Source organism: Bombina bombina, chromosome 8 (genome assembly GCF_027579735.1).
Source record: "Bombina bombina isolate aBomBom1 chromosome 8, aBomBom1.pri, whole genome shotgun sequence".
Taxonomy (NCBI): Eukaryota; Metazoa; Chordata; class Amphibia; order Anura; family Bombinatoridae; genus Bombina; species Bombina bombina.
The window spans coordinates 57,006,828-57,029,237 of NC_069506.1; the positions used below are offsets into that span (position 1 = coordinate 57,006,828).

A 22,410-nucleotide genomic window follows, 5' to 3' on the forward strand; every position below is an offset into this window, starting at 1 on the left:
TGTTTCTATTCAAAGATGTTATTCATCTGTGCTTTTGACTGGAATGTCCCTTTTTAATTTAACTTTTGACTGTGCATCTCTAATAGGAATACTTTGAGCACCAAGCATGATTAACGTTTCTTTGTTTTTTCCAGGAGGATCAGATGGCTCGAGGCTTTATGACTGCGTATGGCGATACAATTCTAGTGTAAATGAATGGACGGAGGTGTCGCCAATGCTGAGAGCACGAGAATACCACAGCTCCACAGTACTTAAAGGGATGCTGTATGTTATTGGCTCGGACAGCACAGAACGTTACGATCATAGTTTAGATTCATGGGAAGCACTAAGGCCAATGCTCTACCCAATGGATAACTGTTCTACAACTTCCTGCAGGGGAAAGCTATATGCTATTGGTTCATTAGAAGGCAAAGAAACCATGGTAATGCAATGCTATGACCCTGACACTGACCTGTGGTCCTTGGTGAACTGTGGACGGATGCCGCCGTGGTCTTTTGCACCAAAAACTGTGACTCTGAACGGTCTTATTTATTTTGTCAGGTGAGTCTATGCAGTAACTCGTGAATGTTATGAGAGTATAAACAGTGGTGTATTTTAAAGGGACATGAAACCCAATATTTATCTTCTCATGATTCAGATAGAGCATATCATTTTAAACAACTTTCCAATTTACTTTTAGGATCAATTTTGCTTTATTCTCTTGGTATCTTTTGTTGAAGGAGCAGCTATCCACTACTGGGAGCTTGTGGCTCACATCCGGTGCGCCAGTGACAAGTGACATGTGCAGACACCAATCGGCAGCTATTTTTCATGAGTTCATTGCTGCTCCTGAGCATACCTAGGTATGGGTTTTCAGCAAAGGATACCAATAGAACAATGCAAATCCCATAAGAGAAGTGATTTGGAAAGCTGTTTCAAATTACATGCTCTGTCTGAATTTCTACTTTACTGTCCCTTTTTAATATTACGTTCTCTTTCTTTATAGCAAGAAATTATCTTCTTATTATTAAAGGAACACTGAACCCAATTTTTTTCTATCGTGATTCAGATAGAGCATGACATTTTAAACAACTTTCTAATTGACTCCTATTATCAAATTCTTTTCATTCTCTTGGTATCTTTATTTGAAATGCAAGAATGTAAGTTTAGATGCCGGCCCATTTTTGGTGAACAAACTAGGTTGTTCTTGCTGATTGGTGGCTAAATTCATCCACCAATAAAAAAGTGCTTTCCATGGTACTGAACCAAAAAAATAGCTTAGATGCCTTTTTCAAATAAAGAAAGCAAGAGAACGAAGAAAAATTGATAATAGGAGTAAATTAGAAAGTTGTTTAAAATTGCATGCTCTATCTGAATCACTTAAGAAAAAATTTGGGTTCAGTGTCCCTTTAAGGTTCTTATTGTTTCTTAGTATTGCAGTTATTTTTATGATAGCTTTTGTGCCTTTTTAATGCATAATTGTGCATGGAGGTAATTTTGTTGCAGATCATTATTAGTTCATTATAAGTTTCCACCCTTGTGTGTATTTTTTGTTTTTGTATCTTTTGTTTACATCTAGCTCCCATGTACAAATCATGCCGCCATAGGGTGATTAAAGGGACAGTTCACTATTCGGAACGGAGCATTCAATTTTAAACCGTTTTTTAGTTCTATTAATTTTTTTTTCCTTCTTTCGCTTTGTATCCTTTGTTGAAAAGGATACCTAGGTAGGCTCAGGAGCAGGGATGCAATCCTGGGAGCTAGCTTGTTATTGATGGCTACACACATATGCCTCTTGCTATTGGCTCACCAAAAGTTAAAACTGGAAAGTTGTTTAAAATTCAGTGATTTCACTCCTTGATTGTCCAGAACACTCGAGCAGCAGTGTTTTTAACCTATGCTTGGCCAACCAAACAGGTTAAATTGCTGCTGCAAACCTCACTCTGTGCTTGAGTTAACCCCTTAAATGCCCAATCACTTGCAGCAGTGACCTGACCATTTTCTTAGTCCCAGGGTTACAATGCCAAGTAATGGGTTAAAAGGACAAGGATGAGAGCACTGCATGTGTGATGGAATGGCCCAGTTGTCAGCCCTGCATCCCTCTTGTTCAAAGAAAACAGGAGCAGAGCACTTTTCTATGCACTTTGTAGACCTGTAGCAGAGTGCCCTATGTGAGGGTTACACATATAATAAGCTTGGATATATATACTGTACATCAGGGCTCGACAAACCCAGAGGCCAGGGAGCTACTGGCTCCTAACCTTTTGGGTTATTATTCACATATCTTTATACATTATATTACTGTCTGGCTCCTAAATTTTAAAAAGATTTGTTGACCCCCCCTGCTGTACATTTATTTTTGCTTTAGCTGTCCCTTTTAAGCTACTGAAAAAGGGGATGTTTTAAGAAGTTACATTGACTTTTTATTATTTTAAATATTTTAACACAATGGAAAGTATTTAGGTACATTAGATCCTATTTCAGTTTTATGAGCTCGGCCGCTTGTAAGAAGTTGAGCTATAAATAAAGGATTGTACTGAGACAGAACGGATCATGTAAAACAGTCTAGCAGTGTTTGTACATTAAGAGAACATTGTGTTCCCTTGAATACTCAGATCCTTGTACGTAAACATCATACAAAGAATTACTCTTCTGAATATGATCGTAAAGGATTAGGATCTGGATAGGATCACAAGACGTCTTATTTTACACTGCAGGGAACTGAGCACCTGTATTACTAATGTATGGATCTGTTTGGATTTCTTCCAGGTCTTTTCATCTTCTGAGTTTTGCGTTTTGCTCTGGTTGTATGTAGACTATTGCTATAGCCTTTAACCCCTTAATGACCGGACCATTTTTCAATTTTCTTACCCTTAATGACAATGGCTATTTCTCCAACATAGGTGTGTCCGGTCCACGGCGTCATCCTTACTTGTGGGGATATTCTCTTCCCCAACAGGAAATGGCAAAGAGCCCAGCAAAGCTGGTCACATGATCCCTCCTAGGCTCCGCCTACCCCAGTCATTCTCTTTGCCGTTGTACAGGCAACATCTCCACGGAGATGGCTTAGAGGGGCTTATTAAGACTGTAGACTTTTTCTGGGCTAAATCGATTGATTATTAACACATATTTAGCCTTGAGGAATCATTTTATCTGGGTATTTTGATATAATAATATCGGCAGGCACTGTTTTAGACACCTTATTCTTTAGGGGCTTTCCCAAAGCATAGGCAGAGCCTCATTTTCGCGCCGGTGTTGCGCACTTGTTTTTGAGAGGCATGGCATGCAGTCGCATGTGAGAGGAGCTCTGATACTTAGAAAAGACTTTCTGAAGGCATCATTTGGTATCGTATTCCCCTTGGGGCTTGGTTGGGTCTCAGCAAAGCAGATACCAGGGACTGTAAAGGGGTTAAAGTTCAAAACGGCTCCGGTTCCGTTATTTTAAGGGTTAAAGCTTCCAAATTTGGTGTGCAATACTTTTAAGGCTTTAAGACACTGTGGTGAAAATTTGGTGAATTTTGAACAATTCCTTCATGTTTTTTCTCAATTGCAGTAATAAAGTGTGTTCAGTTTAAAATTTAAAGTGACAGTAACGGTTTTATTTTAAAACGTTTTTTTGTACTTTGTTGTCAAGTTTATGCCTGTTTAACATGTCTGAACTACCAGATAGACTGTGTTCTGAATGTGGGGAAGCCAGAATTCCTATTCATTTAAATAAATGTGATTTATGTGACAATGACAATGATGCCCAAGATGATTCCTCAAGTGAGGGGAGTAAGCATGGTACTGCATCATTCCCTCCTTCGTCTACACGAGTCTTGCCCACTCAGGAGGCCCCTAGTACATCTAGCGCGCCAATACTCCTTACTATGCAACAATTAACGGCTGTAATGGATAATTCTGTCAAAAACATTTTAGCCAAAATGAACACTTATCAGCGTAAGCGCGACTGCTCTGTTTTAGATACTGAAGAGCATGACGACGCTGATAATAATATTTCTGAAGGGCCCCTAACCCAGTCTGATGGGGCCAGGGAGGTTTTGTCTGAGGGAGAAATTACTGATTCAGGGAACATTTCTCAACAAGCTGAACCTGATGTGATTGCATTTAAATTTAAGTTGGAACATCTCTGCATTCTGCTTAAGGAGGTATTATCCACTCTGGATGATTGTGACAAGTTGGTCATCCCAGAGAAACTATGTAAAATGGACAAGTTCCTAGAGGTGCCGGGGCTCCCAGAAGCTTTTCCTATACCCAAGCGGGTGGCGGACATTGTTAATAAAGAATGGGAAAGGCCCGGTATTCCTTTCGTCCCTCCCCCCATATTTAAAAAATTGTTTCCTATGGTCGACCCCAGAAAGGACTTATGGCAGACAGTCCCTAAGGTCGAGGGAGCGGTTTCCACTTTAAACAAACGCACCACTATACCCATAGAGGATAGTTGTGCTTTCAAAGATCCTATGGATAAAAAATTAGAAGGTTTGCTTAAAAAGATGTCTGTTCAGCAGGGTTACCTTCTACAACCAATTTCATGCATTGTCCCTGTCGCTACAGCCGCATGTTTCTGGTTCGATGAGCTGATAAAGGCGGTCGATAGTGATTCGCCTCCTTTTGAGGAGATTATGGACAGAATCAATGCTCTCAAATTGGCTAATTCTTTCACCCTAGACGCCACTTTGCAATTGGCTAGGTTAGCGGCTAAGAATTCTGGGTTTGCTATTGTGGCGCGCAGAGCGCTTTGGTTGAAATCTTGGTCGGCTGATGCGTCTTCCAAGAACAAGCTACTTAACATTCCTTTCAAGGGGAAAACGCTGTTTGGCCCTGACTTGAAAGAGATTATCTCTGATATCACTGGGGGTAAGGGCCACGCCCTTCCTCAGGATCGGCCTTTCAAGGCAAAAAATAAACCTAATTTTCGTCCCTTTCGTAGAAACGGACCAGCCCAAAGTGCTACGTCCTCTAAGCAAGAGGGTAATTCTTCTCAAGCCAAGCCAGCTTGGAGACCAATGCAAGGCTGGAACAAGGGAAAGCAGGCCAAGAAACCTGCCACTGCTACCAAGACAGCATGAAATGTTGGCCCCCGATCCGGGACCGGATCTGGTGGGGGGCAGACTCTCTCTCTTCGCTCAGGCTTGGGCAAGAGATGTTCTGGATCCTTGGGCACTAGAAATAGTCTCCCAAGGTTATCTCCTGGAATTCAAGGGACTTCCCCCAAGGGGGAGGTTCCACAGGTCTCAGTTGTCTTCAGACCACACAAAAAGACAGGCATTCTTACATTGTGTAGAAGACCTGTTAAAAATGGGAGTGATTCATCCTGTTCCATTAAGAGAACAAGGGATGGGGTTCTACTCCAATCTGTTTATAGTTCCCAAGAAAGAGGGAACGTTCAGACCAATCTTAGATCTCAAGATCTTAAACAAGTTTCTCAAGGTTCCATCGTTCAAGATGGAAACCATTCGAACAATTCTTCCTTCCATCCAGGAAGGTCAATTCATGACCACGGTGGATTTAAAGGATGCGTATCTACATATTCCTATCCACAAGGAACATCATCGGTTCCTGAGGTTCGCATTCCTGGACAAACATTACCAGTTCGTGGCGCTTCCTTTCGGATTAGCCACTGCTCCAAGGATTTTCACAAAGGTACTAGGGTCCCTTCTAGCTGTGCTAAGACCAAGGGGCATTGCTGTAGTACCTTACTTGGACGACATTCTGATTCAAGCGTCGTCCCTTCCTCAAGCAAAGGCTCACACGGACATTGTCCTGGCCTTTCTCAGATCTCACGGATGGAAAGTGAACGTGGAAAAGAGTTCTCTATCTCCGTCAACAAGGGTTCCCTTCTTGGGAACCATAATAGACTCCTTAGAAATGAGGATTTTTCTGACAGAGGCCAGAAAAACAAAACTTCTAGACTCTTGTCGGATACTTCATTCCGTTCCTCTTCCTTCCATAGCTCAGTGCATGGAAGTGATCGGGTTGATGGTAGCGGCAATGGACATAGTTCCTTTTGCACGCATTCATCTAAGACCATTACAACTGTGCATGCTCAGTCAGTGGAATGGGGACTATACAGACTTGTCTCCGAAGATACAAGTAAATCAGAGGACCAGAGACTCACTCCGTTGGTTGCTGTCCCTGGACAACCTGTCACGAGGGATGACATTCCGCAGACCAGAGTGGGTCATTGTCACGACCGACGCCAGTCTGATGGGCTGGGGCGCGGTCTGGGGATCCCTGAAAGCTCAGGGTCTTTGGTCTCGGGAAGAATCTCTTCTACCGATAAATATTCTGGAACTGAGAGCGATATTCAATGCTCTCAAGGCTTGGCCTCAGCTAGCGAGGGCCAAGTTCATACGGTTTCAATCAGACAACATGACAACTGTTGCGTACATCAACCATCAGGGGGGAACAAGGAGTTCCCTGGCGATGGAAGAAGTGACCAAAATCATTCTATGGGCGGAGTTTCACTCCTGCCACCTGTCTGCTATCCACATCCCAGGAGTGGAAAATTGGGAAGCGGATTTTCTGAGTCGTCAGACCTTACATCCGGGGGAGTGGGAACTCCATCCGGAAATCTTTGCCCAAGTCACTCAGCTGTGGGGCATTCCAGACATGGATCTGATGGCCTCTCGTCAGAACTTCAAAGTTCCTTGCTACGGGTCCAGATCCAGGGATCCCAAGGCGGCTCTAGTGGATGCACTAGTAGCACCTTGGACCTTCAAACTAGCTTACGTGTTCCCGCCGTTTCCTCTCATCCCCAGGCTGGTAGCCAGGATCAATCAGGAGAGGGCGTCGGTGATCTTGATAGCTCCTGCGTGGCCACGCAGGACTTGGTATGCAGATCTGGTGAATATGTCATCGGCTCCACCTTGGAAGCTACCTTTGAGACGAGACCTTCTTGTTCAGGGTCCGTTCGAACACCCGAATCTGGTTTCACTCCAGCTGACTGCTTGGAGATTGAACGCTTGATCTTATCGAAGCGAGGGTTCTCAGATCCTGTTATCGATACTCTTGTTCAGGCCAGAAAGCCTGTAACTAGAAAGATTTACCACAAAATTTGGAAAAAATATATCTGTTGGTGTGAATCTAAAGGATTCTCTTGGGACAAGGTTAAGATTCCTAGGATTCTATCCTTCCTTCAAGAAGGATTGGAAAAAGGTTTATCTGCAAGTTCCCTGAAGGGACAGATTTCTGCCTTGTCTGTGTTACTTCACAAAAAGCTGGCCGCTGTGCCAGATGTTCAAGCTTTTGTTCAGGCTCTGGTTAGAATTAAGCCTGTTTACAAACCTTTGACTCCTCCTTGGAGTCTCAATTTAGTTCTTTCAGTTCTTCAGGGGGTTCCGTTTGAACCCTTGCATTCCGTTGATATTAAGTTATTATCTTGGAAAGTTTTGTTTTTAGTTGCAATTTCTTCTGCTAGAAGAGTTTCAGAATTATCTGCTCTGCAGTGTTCTCCTCCTTATCTGGTGTTCCATGCAGATAAGGTGGTTTTACGTACTAAACCTGGTTTTCTTCCAAAAGTTGTTTCTAACAAAAACATTAACCAGGAGATTATCGTACCTTCTCTGTGTCCGAAACCAGTTTCGAAGAAGGAACGTTTGTTGCACAATTTGGATGTTGTTCGCGCTCTAAAATTCTATTTAGATGCTACAAAGGATTTTAGACAAACATCTTCCTTGTTTGTTGTTTATTCCGGTAAAAGGAGAGGTCAAAAAGCAACTTCTACCTCTCTCTCTTTTTGGATTAAAAGCATCATCAGATTGGCTTACGAGACTGCCGGACGGCAGCCTCCCGAAAGAATCACAGCTCATTCCACTAGGGCTGTGGCTTCCACATGGGCCTTCAAGAACGAGGCTTCTGTTGATCAGATATGTAGGGCAGCGACTTGGTCTTCACTGCACACTTTTACTAAATTTTACAAGTTTGATACTTTTGCTTCTTCTGAGGCTATTTTTGGGAGAAAGGTTTTGCAAGCCGTGGTGCCTTCCATTTAGGTGACCTGATTTGCTCCCTCCCTTCATCCGTGTCCTAAAGCTTTGGTATTGGTTCCCACAAGTAAGGATGACGCCGTGGACCGGACACACCTATGTTGGAGAAAACAGAATTTATGTTTACCTGATAAATTACTTTCTCCAACGGTGTGTCCGGTCCACGGCCCGCCCTGGTTTTTTTTTTAATCAGGTCTGATAATTTATTTTCTTTAACTACAGTCACCACGGTACCATATGGTTTCTCCTATGCAAATATTCCTCCTTAACGTCGGTCGAATGACTGGGGTAGGCGGAGCCTAGGAGGGATCATGTGACCAGCTTTGCTGGGCTCTTTGCCATTTCCTGTTGGGGAAGAGAATATCCCCACAAGTAAGGATGACGCCGTGGACCGGACACACCGTTGGAGAAAGTAATTTATCAGGTAAACATAAATTCTGTTTTTTACATTTCTGTGGTGTTTGTGTTCAGCTGTAATTTTCCTCTTACTCATTTACTGTACCCACACATATTATATACCGTTTTTCTCACCATTAAATGGACTTTCTAAAGATACCATTATTTTCATTATATCTTATAATTTACTATAAAAAATTTTATAAAATATGAGGGAAAAAATGGAAAAAACACACTTTTTCTAACTTTGACCCCCAAAATCTGTTACACATCTACAACCACTAAAAAACACCCATGCTAAATAGTTTCTAAATTTTGTCCTGAGTTTAGAAATACCCAATGTTTACATGTTCTTTGCTTTTTTTGTAAGTTATAGGGCCATAAATACAAGTAGCACTTCGCTATTTCCAAACCACTTTTTTTTCAAAATTAGCGCTAGTTACATTGGAACACTGATATCTGTAAGGAATACCTGAATATCCATTGACATGTATATATTTTTTTTAGAAGACATCCCAAAGTATTGATCTAGGCCCATTTTGGTATATTTCATGCCACCGTTTCACCGCCAAATGCAATCAAATTAAAAAAAATGTTCACTTTTTCACACATTTTGTCACAAACTTTAGGTTTCCCACTGAAATTATTTACAAACAGCTTCTGCAATTATGGCACAAATGGTTGTAAATGCTTCTCTGGGATCGCCTTTGTTCAGAAATAGCAGACTTATATGGCTTTGGGGTTGCTTTTTGGTAATTAGAAGGCCGCTAAATGCTGCTGCGCACCACATGTGTTTTATGCCCAGCAGTGAAGGGGTTAATTAGGGAGCATGTAGGGTTAATTTTAGCTTTAGTTTAGTGTAGTAGACAACTCCAAGTATTGATCTAGGCCAATTTTGATATATTTCATGCCACCATTTCACCGCCAAATGCGAGCAAATAAAAAAAACCTTTAAATTTTTCACAATTTTAGGTTTCTCACTGAAATTATTTACAAACAGTTTGTGCAATTATGGCACAAATGGTTGTAAAAGCTTCTCTGGGATCCCCTTTGTTCAGAAATAGCAGACATATATGGCTTTGGCGTTGCTTTTTGTTAATTAGAAGGCCGCTAAATGCTGCTGCGCACAACACGTGAATTATGCCCAGCAGTGAAGGAGTTAATTAGGTAGCTTGTAGGGCGCTGGCAGGGTTAATTTTAGCTTTAGTGTAGAGATCAGCCTCCCACCTGACACATCCCACCCCCTGATCCCTCCCAAACAGCTCTCTTCCCTCCCCCACCCCACAATTGTCCCCGCCATCTTAAGTACTGGCAGAAAGTCTGCCAGTACTAAATAAAAGGAGTTTTTTTTTATTTTATTTTTTAAAAAAATGTATTCTGCTTTAATGGAGTCCTGCCTTAGCCCCCAACCTCCCTGATCCCCCACCAAACAGCTCTATAACCCTCCCTGCTACTTAATTGCCGCCATCTTGGGTACTGGCAGCTGTCTGCCAGTACCCAATTTGCCCCCAAAAATATTTATAAATTTTGCCCCCAAAAATATTTATAAACTTTTCTGTAGTGTAACAGCCCCCCCCCTCAATACCCCCAACCCCCCCCGATCCTTTTATATATATATATATATATATATATATATATTTTTTTTTATGTTTTGAACTTTTTTTTTTTTCATTGGTGTCAGTGGCTAATATGCGTGCGCGCGCGCCCCACGTGCACGCGCGTCCCCCACGTGCAAGCGCGCCCCCCACGTGCACGCGCGCGCCCCCCACGTGCACGCGCGCACCCGCACGCTGCTGCCTCTTTGCTTCCCTTCCCCCCCGGAACACTGCACCATTGATACCGGTGCAGAGAGGGCCACAGAGTGGCTCTCTCTGCATTGGAGGCTTGTTAAAAGGTATTGCAGGATGCCTCCATATCGAGGCATCACTGCAATACCCTGAGAGCTGCTGGAAGCAATTGCGATCGCTTCCAGCACTCTCTTAAACAACTGACGTACCAGGTACGTCCATTGTCACTAACTGCTAGTTTTTGCAGGACGTACCTGGTACGTCAGTTGTCATTAAGGGGTTAAAGGGACATAAAACAAGTTGGGAAACGGACACAATATAATATGTACTTTAATTACTTTATCTGCAAATTTTTACTGCAGTGCCTCGCCCTTAAAGTGAATGTCAATTTTGATGCTAAAGTGCCCAGTTTTTAAAAATTCGATTAAAAACGGGGGCACTTTAATTCATCAAAATGTACATTTCACTCCTGTTGTGGAAAAAAAAAACCTTACCTTTTAAACTTGACAGCTGCTCCAGCTTCCTCCACCCGTCGCAAAGCCTCTTCCTGGGTCTAAAATGAGTAATCTGGCTTCCTCCAATCACGGCGTTGAATCAGACACTGATTTCCCCGGGGGAAGCCGTGATTGGAGGATGACCTATCCATGATTTCTGACGTCCAAAATGGCTTGCAACGACCGGAGGAAGCTGGAGCTGCTGTCAAGTTTTTAAAAGGTAAGTTTTTTTGTTTTTTTTTCTTCTTCTTTTTTTTTTTTTTCTCAACGGGAGTGAAATGTAAATTTGGATGACTTAAAGTGCCCCTGTTTTTAATCGAATTTTTAAAAACTGGGAACTTTAGCATCAAAATTGACAATCACTTTAACCCTTTCATATAAGCTTGTGCACAGATCAACCAGTCACTGCGGTATGTAGCAGCATCACAGTCCTGTATTTTACAGAATGCACTAGGGCCTTTATGAGCTGGAAGCACTGCGATTTTAAAGAGTTATATTGCAGGAAAAACTGGTAAAATATATAATAAAAATGCATTGCAAACTTTTTAATTATGCAGAATTAAACATTTTCGGAGAATGCAATTTTGAGTTTAAAGGACCACTAAAGTCAAAATTAAACTTTTCATAATTCGGATAGCGCACACAATTTTAAACAATGTTTCAATTAACATTCATTCTCTAAATAGGCACAATCTTGTTGTTTGCACACTTTCTGAGGCACCAGGTCCTACTAAGCATGTGCAAGATTCACTATATACATATATGCATTTTGTGATTGGCTGATGGCTGTCACATGATGCAGTCTGGAGGAAAATAAAACTAGCTTTTGAAATTTGTTCAAAAAATCTACTATTCATGTTGATTTTCAAACTAAGTGCTTTTGCATTGGCTATTTATTATGCATGTATTGATAATGCTAGTCTGCTGTGCTTTGTGATCTTTTAATTTCCTTTTAAGGTGTTTACAATCGATCAATACTTTTTTGTGTTCCCCTTTACCCCCCATAAAGTCATCTTCATGGGACAAGTGTGAAGCCTACAGACAGTTACAGCTAATACTTGTCACCTGTCTCTGTCACACACATGTTCCTATAATAAAACGGTTAGAAATGTGTGCAGGGTCATGTTCCATTCTTCACAAGAACATTGGTCTAACTTGACAGTGGCAATTCTAGGTATAAAGCATGGCTTGACCTTTTGTTTAAAGGGACAGCATACTTTATAACTTCTAAATCTCTGCCTGTTTCTAAGCCCCTGCTGGCCGCCTTCATCAGTGCATTTTTATAGCTTTTCACAGCAAGACACTGCTTGGTCATGTGCTCCCTCCCGAGGAGTTATGCAGGTACTATCACTAATTGGCTAAAATGCAAGTTTGTAAAAACAAGTACTTAGGTGAGGAGGCTTCATTCCGAACATTAACACTTGCCCCCGTTCTGAAGGGGTTAAAGACAGGAAAAAAGTCTCATTTTTACTCATCCACTACAATTTCTTACTCATCATGACTAGTGCCAGTGGCATGACTGCTGTGTAACTAGCACTGCTGTTTGGGTCAGCAGCAGTCTCTGCTCAGGACCAACCAGTACTTCTACTAGGTGTTTTAACCCTTTTGCGGGTGTTGAACACACAGAGGTGCAGGGTTGCTAGTTTTAAAATTACAGGCTCTAACAAATTAGAGCAAGCCATTCTTTTCACCTGTCATGAATCTTTAATATGCTTTAACCATATTGCAAGGGTTAAACACAGAGAATTTAATTATTGCACTATAGCTTGTATATAACACAATTATAGCAATATAGTTTTGCATTTTTATGTCCCTTTAAAGCAGGGTTCTTCAAACCATGTGTCGCAACACCGTGTTTACTGAGTTGCAATGAGATATATATGAGTGTGTGAGTGTGTTGTATGAGTGTGTGAGGTGTGTGTTGTATGAGTGTGTGAGGTGAGGTGTGTGTTGTATGAGTGTGTGAGGTGTGTGTGTGTGTTGTATGAGTGTGTGAGGTGTGTGTGTTGTATGAGAGTGTGTGAGGTGTGTGTGTGAGGTGTGTGTGTGTTGTATGAGAGTGTGTGAGGTGTGTGTGTGTTGTATGAGAGTGTGTGAGGTGTGTGTGTGTGTTGTATGAGAGTGTGTGAGGTGTGTGTGTGTGTTGTGTGAGGTGTGTGTGTGTGTGTTGTATGAGAGTGTGTGAGGTGTGTGTTGTATGAGAGTGTGTGAGGTGTGTGTGTGTGTGTGTTGTATGAGAGTGTGTGAGGTGTGTGTGTGTGTTGTATGAGAGGGTGTGAGGTGTGTGTGTGTGTTGTATGAGAGGGTGTGAGGTGTGTGTGTGTGTTGTATGAGAGGGTGTGAGGTGTGTGTGTGTGTTGTATGAGAGGGTGTGAGGTGTGTTGTATGAGAGTGTGTGAGGTGTGTGTGTGTGTGTTGTGTGTGAGGTGTGTTTTATGAAAAAACTTGCAGCTATCTTGTGGTATATTTCTTCAGAAATTTTCAGGCTAAGCATAAAAATTTGCTCATGAAGGTGTGCATTGCACTGGGTCGTGGGGGGCAAAAGTGCTAACATTTCTTGCCTGCTTTAACACATGCACATTGATTTTTGGAGAAGTTGAGGTCCAGATAAAACGTACTTATATGCAGGCCTTGGGTTGCACAAACTAGTCGTAAACCTGTTGATGTAAACAATACATTAACAGAATAAGTTATAGTCATTACCTTTTTATGACCATTTTTCTTTCTCTTATTGCAGAGACGACTCTGCAGAAGTTGATGTATACAGCCCTTCGAAGAATGAATGGGACAAAATACCGCCAATGAAACAGGTGTGTCTTTTTAACCTATTTTTGTTGTAAACAGCTAACCAGTAATTATCTATACAGTCCTTAAAGAGACAGTAAACACCTTGTAATTACAAGACATTTCTGTTGTGTTGCTATAGAATAACTAACATATCGGTCAAGTCTAAAATTTTTTTTTTTTAAAATGACATCCATTTTAATCCAATTATTTTTCAATAGCCAAACTCCACCCACTATTTTCCTTTATCTAGAGGAGCCAATCTGGGCTTTAGTCGGTAGACGACAAGGCTATAACCTGCCATAAAGGTAGTATAAAGCAAATTGTTTTGCAGTTGTTATCTGATAATGTCAATTAGGGACAGATATGTAGTAGAGTTAGCCTTGAGAATTCAGTAGGGTGCATTTCAAGTTCTGAGAATTAGAAATGTCTCAATGTTTAGAGCTAACTTAAATGAAAAGAGAATACTAAATAATGAAAATATGACAAAGTTGTTTGATTGCACATAACCACTAAATATTTTATATAAAAATCTCAAGGTGTTTACTGTCCCTTTTTAATTTTAAGGAACAGATACTTAAATTCTCTCTGTACGCTCTAACATAGAATGTTTAAAATAAAGTAATCTAGTGAGTCCTAAGACTGGGTTGTATAAATCAAGCACCTTCTGTTGTTGTTGCCGCCCCCCCTCATCATCATCATCATCATCATCATTACCTGCCTTTTTACTTTTGTAAAATGATGATGGTCCATACTGCTCTATAACACATGGTATATATTTCCTGCCCCTAAGAAGAAGTCAAGAACCTGTACAAGAGCTTTAAATCCCTCCCACCTTCCATCTCTATCCATTTTTGTTCTTGGCCTCACAGGAGAGGATTGAGAATAGAGGTGTTCCAACTACTTGCTTATGGATTTATATTTAAGATCTCAGAACAATGTGAGACCCTTAATCCATGGGACCTATCATTCATTTATGTCAGCTGAAATACTCTAGTCACTTTGTAAAGTCCTATTAGGGGTCTCATTTACACTCAGGCAGCTTATATTAGACATTGTGGTTCAATACGGTGCAACCAATGTATACCGCCTATAATGTATTATCTTTATTTAATTGCTACCTTTTTCCATAAGGGGTTAACAATATTTTATTTACTGTGTGAATGTCCTCATGATTACCTTATCTTACAGTTTATATGTATTTAATACATTTACACCTATCTGCAATACTAATGCTTATATATATCTATGTAGATAAAGCATAATTAGACGTATGAGTGCTGCCAGCATTGCTGTAGAGGTTAAAGGGGTGGTGGGTCAGCCTGTCAGTGCTCAGACCATACACAGCACACTGCATCAAATAGGTCTGCATGGCTGTCGTCCCAGAAGGAAGCCTTTTCTAAAGATGATGCACAAAAAAGCCTGCAAACAGTTTGCTGAAGACAAGCAGACTAAGGACATGGATTACTGGAACTATGTCCTGTGGTCCTTTGAGACCAAGATAAACGTATTTGGTGATGGTGTCAAGCTTGTGTGGCGGCAACCAGGTGAGGAGTACGAAGACAAGTGTGTCTTAGCTACAGTCAAGCATGGTGGTGGGAGTATCATGGTCTGGGCCTGCATGAGTGCTGCCAGCACTGGGGAGCTACAGTTCATTAAGGGAACCATGAATGCCAACATGTACTGTGACACACTGAAGCAGAGCTTGATCCCCTCCCTTCGGAGACTGGGCCGCAGGGCAGTATTCCAACATAACGGCCCCCCAAACACACCTCCAAGACGACCACTGCCTTGCTAAAGAAGCGGAGGGTAAAGTTGATGGACTGGCCAAGCATGTCTCCAGACCTAAACCCTATTGAGCGTCTGTAGGACATCCTCAAATGGAAGGTGGGGGAGCGCAAGGTCTCTAACATCCACCAGCTGTTGTCATGGAGGAGTGGAAGAGGACTCCAGTGGCAACCTGTGAAGCTCTGGTGAACTCTATTCCCAAGAGGGTTAAGGTAGTGCTGGAAAATAATGGTGGCCACACAAACTATTGACACTTTGAGCTCAATTTGGACATTTCCACTTAGGGTTGTACTCACTTTTGTTGCCAACGGTTTAGACATTAATGGCTGTGTGTTGAGTTATTTTGAGGGGACAGCAAATTTACACTGTTATACAGGCTATACACTCACTATACACACTGTTATACAGGCTATACACTCACTACTTTACATTGTAGCAAAGTGTCATTTCTTCAGCGTTGTCACATGAAAAGATATAATAAAATGTTTACAAAAATGTGAGGGGTCTACTCACTTTTGTGAGAAACTGTAGATAAAGCATTGTACTACTTTTACTTCCAGTGCGTGTAAGCAGATAGATTTGTGTTGTATACTGTAGTACATTTTATGAAAATAGGAGTGTTATTTGCAACAATGTGCTCAATGTATTTCATATACATATTTCTAAGTATATGCATACATTTTCCATGTGCACTCATACATGCACATACATGTGAATTGCATGTTTCTATATGTCTTTCTACATACAGTATAACTCCACATGACAAGTACAGATGGGTTGTGCTTTTCTCTTTCTCAGTACAACAGTGAAAAATTCTTTGGAAGAAACAGTTATGGTTATCTGCATAAGTGGATCTTTATGCAAATACGGATTATGATCGTATATTTTTACATGCAATGTACAATTATATAGAATGGTCTATGTAAATGTTGACTCTGTTAATGTTAAAGGGACAGTCTAGTCCAAAACAAACTTTCATTATTTAGATAGGGCATGTAATTTTAAACCATTTTCATCTATCACCAATTTTGTTTTGTTCTTTTGGCTTTCTTAGTTGAAAGCTAAACCTAGGAGGTTCATATGCTAATTTCTAAGCCCTTGAAGGCCGCCTCTCATCTCACGGCATTTTGACAGTTTTTCACCACTAGAGGGTGTTAGTTCATATGTTTCATATAGATCACACTGCTCACGCGTGTTGAGTTCCTAGGAGTCAGCACTGATTGGCTAAAATGCAAGTCTGTCAAAAGAACTGAAATAAGGGGCAGTTTGCAGAGGCTTAGATACAAGATAGTCACAGAGGTAAAAAGTATATTAAAATAACTGTTGGTTATGCAAAACTAGGTAATGGGTTATAAAGGGATTATCTATCTTTTAAAACAATAAATATTCTGGTGTAGACTGTCCCTTTTAAGTCTGGACGTGGTTTTTTAGAGTACAACGAAATATCTGTTTCTCTATATTCTTCAATATGTGTAGATGAACTGCTGGTCTAGATATTCATGTCATTCCATGGTAAAGGTGTAGGTATTGTATTGGTCTATCCATGGTATCGGTACATACAGATACAGAAAAAAATAGTTTGGAAAGAAGGTTCCTTTCGTTCCTCAAAATGGAGGTGTTTTTTTTTTTTGTTTTGTTTTTTTCATAGAGTTCCCCAAGCTGACCTGTCAACCTGAATCTTTTCAGAAGGCCTGGTTCCAGTCAGCTTATGTTCCCTGGTTTCAAAACATCATTTCCCAGGGCTACAGGATAGATTTTCGGTCTGGGCCCCCTCAGAAACAATTTCCTCTGTCTAATGTTCCCAAATCCTTAGGATATGACAGTAATTATTCCAATATTAATGTCTCAACAGGAATTGTACTCCAATTTTTTCATTGTCCCAATGAAGGAAAAGACTTTCAGAAAAATCTCAGATTTGAAAACCCTTAACAAGTTTGTAAGGGTTCCCAGTTTCAAAATTGAAACAAATTCACACAATTTTACCCTTGGTTCAACAGAGTTTTGTTTATGGCTTCTATAGGCCTCACGGATGCATACCTGCACCTCCCTATCCACAAGGGTCACTTTCCGTTCCTGAGATTACATATCTAGACAGACACTACCAGTTTGTTACTCTTCCTTTTTGGTTTAGTCTAGCTACAGCTCCTCGCATCTTCACAAAGATTTTTGGTGGTAATTATACCTCAGCGGCTTTCAATAGCATCTTAACTGGATGATATTTTAGTGCAGGCGCCTTTCCTGTCTCTAGCTTATTACCCATATCAACAGGCTCCTGTCCTTCCTCCAAGACGGTTGGAGAATCATTGCTCCTTATATTCTGCTCCCAGGGTAGCGTTTCCAGGAGTCATAATAGATTGTCCTTAGGCGTTTTATTTCTGAAGAAACCACACAGAAAGTGTCTCTCCCTCCAAAGTATTCCATTTCCATCAATGGCTCAGTACATGGAGGTGGCGAATCTTATGGTAGCTGTTCCTTTTGTCCGTCTCCCTTCAATTATCTATGCTAAATCAGTGGTCAAAGAATTATCTACATTCGGAGCAACAGATTGTTCTGGATCTCTCCGTCAGACAATCTTGTGGTGGACACAAAGTCCTTCTTTACCCTTGGAGCATCTTTTCTTCGTCCGTCATTGGCTATTGTTTTGACGGACGCTATTCTTTTTCAGGCTGGGGTGTGGTCTGGAATTCTTGAAGTGCGCAAGGAGTTTCGTCTCCTCTGGAGGCGAGGTTACTTATCAACTTTCTGGAACTGAGAGCGATTCTTCTGGCTCTTCAGTCATGGCCCCTTTTGAAACAAGAAAATGTTATCAGTTTTCAGTCGGACAATATCACTGCGGTGGCCTACATAAATCATCAAGGAGGTACCCTCAGTTCACTGGCTATACAGGAAGTGTCTCATGTCTTGGGCAGAGAGGAATCAGTGCCTCCCTTTCACTAGTTCACATACCAGGTGTGAACAGCTGGGAAGCGGATAACTTCAGCCAGCAAATCAGTCCATCCAGAAGAGTGGTCTCTCCATCAGGTAATTTCCAATCACTTACTGATCAAATAGATTCTACCAGACACAGATCTGATGGCCTCTCATTTAACTCATAAGGTTGCAAGGTATTGTGCAAGATCAAGAAGTCCAAAGGCTCACATGATAGAAGCCTTGGTATGTCCATGGGAATTTCATTTTGCATGCCTGTTTCCTCCAGTTTGTTTTTCCAAGAGTAAAAACTCGGATCAAACAGGAGTCGGCTTAAGTGATCTTGATTGCTCCAGCTTGGCGCAGCAGAACATAGTATGTGGATCTAGTGCAGATGTCCCCCATCTCCTCCATGGCTTCTTCCTTTTAGACAAGACTTGTTGTCTCAGGGGCCTCTTTTTCATTAGGATCTCAAATCTATTAGTGTGGAAGTTGAACGCCTAGTTTTTGAGTCTGGTTTGATTCAAGCCAGAAAGCCTCTGACACTGAAAATTTACCATAAAATTTGGAGGGCATATTTTGAGTGGTGCTTTGCCAGAAGTTTTTTTTTTCCCACCATTTTTTTTTTTTTTTTTCATGCATACAAAAAGAAACTAAATCAATATATTTGTTGAACATCATATTAATTAAATAATTACAAAGACCTAACAAAAAACAAACAAAAAACATACATATAAGAAGGACCCCTTCTTTATAACTGGTATTGAGTTTACCATTTGCTCAATATTTGTTCAACACCTGCATTGGAATTTAAATAAATATATATATATTTTACAGGCAATATTCATCTATATAATTACAGTAACTTAAAGGGACAGTAAAGTAAAAAAAATATTTCATGATTTAAATAGGGCATGTAATTTTAAACAACTTTCCAATTTACTTTTATTACCAATTTTGCTTTGTTTTTTTTGGTATTCTTAGTTGAAAGCTAAATCTAGGAGGTTCATGTGCTAAGTAAGACCTTGAAGACTGCCTCTAATCGGAAAGCATTTTGACAGTTTTTCACCACTAGAGGGCATTAATTCATGTGTTTCATATAGATAACATTGAGCTCCGGCATGTGAAGCTCCTAAGAGCAAGCACTGATTGGCTAAAAATGCATGTCTGTCAAAATAACTGAAATAAGGGGGCAGTTTGCAGAGGCATAGATGCAAGGTAATCACAGAGGTAAAAAGTATATTATTATAACTGTGTTGGTTATGCAAAATTGGGGAATTGGTAATAAAGGGATTATCTACCTTTTTTAAACAACAAAAATTCTGGTGTTTACTGTCCCTTTAAGTAAAGGTTTTGATTTCTTATTGCTGTAGTAAATCTTTACATTATTAATCATGTATGAATAATTGACTCCAAAACAGATTGTGAAATATTTTTACCCATCTCAAAAAAAAAAAAAGGGGGGCAGGGTTTTCTTGGTATTCCTTTAGGATTCCTAGAATTCTTCAGTTTTTACTGGATGGCCTTGTCTCCTAGCTCTCTAAAATTGTAAAATTTTTGCTTTATATGTTCTTTTTCTTAGGAAGTTAGCTAAACTTCCTGATGTTCAGACTTTTGTCCACGCGTTAGAATTAGGCCAGTTGTGAGACCTATTTCTCTGCCCTGGAATTTGAATCTAGTTCTTTCTGTATTACAAGGTCCTCTTTTTAAACATATGCATTCCATTGATATCGTGCTTTTCTTGTTAGAAACTCTCCTAGCTGAGGAAATTGCTGAGTTGTCAGCCTTGTCCTCTGATGCTCCCTTTTTAATTATTCACAAGGACAAGGCTGTACTTCATACTTAATATGATTTTCTTTCTTTCTTTCTAAGGTAGTTTTTTCGGAAGATATCAATCGGGAGATTGTTGTTCGTTCTTTGTGTCCACATCCTGCTACCTTTTAAGGAGCGACTCTTGCGTAATCTTGATGTAGTCAGAGCTTTGAAGTTCTATCTTCAAGCTACTGAAGAATTCAGACACTCTTCTAGTTTGTTTATTACTCCGGGACTCGTACATGGCAGAAGGTTACTACGGTAGCGTTGGCCTCTTTGCTCAAACAAGTTATTTACAAAGCTTACCTGGTGGCGGGAAAGTCGCCTCCTAAGCGTAATCACAGCTCACTCTACAAGAGCAGTTGCAACTTTCTGGGCTTTTAAAAAAGATGATGCATTTTTTGGAGCAGATTTGCAAAGCTGCAACATGGTCTTCTCTGCATACTTCTTTAAACAGCTTTTGCAGGAAAGTCCTTCAGGGCCTCAGTGTCTGCTGGAAATATTGTCCCACCCTTTCCATAACAAAGACCATCTGCTTGGGTATTAATCCCATATGTTATGGAGCACTATGGACCATCATAATTTTGCAAAAGAAAACAAAATTTATGTCTGATTGCTAAATTCTTTTATTTCAGAATGATAAGTTTATAGGTCCCCGCCCATTTTAATCTTTGGGCGACCAGTTCTAATTGACACCTCTACAGACCCTGCTTTGTCTTTCCTACCTATATGTTTCCTATTCTCTGTTTGGTTATACGTTGAACTGACACCTCTACAGACCCTGCTTTGTCTTTCCTACCTATATGTTTCCTATTCTCTGTTTGGTTATACGTTGAACTGAATAGAGATGAGGGATTTTAAGCTATGATATGGGTTATTGACTTTCTCCTAGTGGCGGGAAAATATACCCCATATGTTTATGGAGCACTATTGGACCATCCTTTCAAAATTTTTTTATTTTTTTTTTTTAAATCCGGTAAGCATACATTTTTTGCAATTTCCTAGAAGATGGAGTGGGTTTCCTAAAATCAAGAACCCTGACCCTCCAACGTTGCACAGTAATTGCTAGATCAGTACAGGAGCTAATTTTATATTTGACCCTTTTTGACCACAGCAAAGAAGATAAGATAAAATTAGGTATTTCAATGTGTTAGCCCCTTATCTACTAAACATTTATTTATCCCTTATCTGCAGTTAAAACATTTTATTTTGTATGTAACCATATTTTCATAAAACTAAATATAGGTAGCCATTTCTTTTCTTTAATTCCTTTTTTATTTTTTATTTAATTGACTGCAGGTTCACGTTGAGGAAGCCTTGCAGCTCTGGGGAGAAAAGCTTTATGTGTCCTGGCGGTTACGACAATACGTTTGAATTATCAGATGTTGTGGAAGCCTATGACCCTGGAGCAAGGACATGGTGCATTATGGGACATCTCCCTCAGCCAACATTCTGGCATGGCAGCGTTAGCATATTTAGACAGTTTATGCCTAACAGTCAGTACAGTTTTGAGGGTATTACGCTAGACAATGTCAATATGAAAGAAATACGAACAATCTCAACAGACGAAGACAGACCTTACACAATCATAACCCTTAATGAGTTACACAGGCGATAAAATATATATATAGTTTTACAAACTCAAGTTAAAGAAAGGGGAAAAAAAAATGCTATGGAGATAAAGGTCCAAATAAAGGGACTTTAAACTCTAAAAAATTCTATCATGCATGTGAAAGAGCACTGTTTACTTTTTTCATGCAAAAAGCAGCTGTAAGGCATGTAAAGGGAAGTGCTTGTTTGTGTGCACGCTGGTACCCTAAGGACTGGATTGCTCACTGGTGGGTAAGGAGAAACTCCCAACGGTCTATTGGCGGAAAGAGAAGCCTCCCAAGCATAAAGCAAAAAATGGTTGTTCTAAATATAGGAAACATACATTTTACAAAAAATATAAACCTGTAACAACATTTTAAAAAACATCTCCCTTCTATATGCAGCAAAGAAAATATTTTGACTTTAACGTCCCTTAAAACTGAAATAAATTTTAAGAAGTTTGCTAACACTACTTAAAATGAATTTCTCTTATGTTGGTGCTGTATATCCTAAGGTTTACAAAGAAAACGTGCATGTGCAAAGCTGCTATGAGTCTTGATTTATAAAGACTGATGGCTTACAAGGTTGGCATAGAATTTATTTTTTATAATAAATATGTTAAAAAATAAAAAAAAAACTTTAAAAATACATAGAAACTTCCCCTGATGTTTTAGAGTTCGAGGATGAATATAGCGCATGCAGTTGGTGGTGAACTCAATTTGTATCATTATAAAATGTAATACTCTAACATACCATGGCTTTTTATTCACTTTGATTTTTTTCTTTCTTAAGGATTGCTTGTGAAACAAAACTGTCAGTTGGGAGTTATATGCAAAGCTTAAAGGGACATAAAACTCAAATTGAATTCTATTTAAATTTGCTAAT

The 22,410-nt window shown here is 40.1% G+C and overlaps 1 protein-coding gene across 1 annotated transcript in view; it reads left to right on the top strand.

Moving 5' to 3' along the window:
• The window catches only part of LOC128638434 (kelch-like protein 21), a 46,682-nt gene extending 25,092 nt beyond the window's left edge, over positions 1–21,590 (top strand). The window contains 4 exon segments of the mRNA XM_053690384.1: positions 135–540; positions 13,382–13,454; positions 21,235–21,285; positions 21,287–21,590. Coding sequence (XP_053546359.1) covers positions 135–540; positions 13,382–13,454; positions 21,235–21,285; positions 21,287–21,553 — 797 coding nt within the window. The 3' untranslated portion in view covers positions 21,554–21,590.
• Positions 21,591–22,410: the final 820 nt, after the last annotated feature.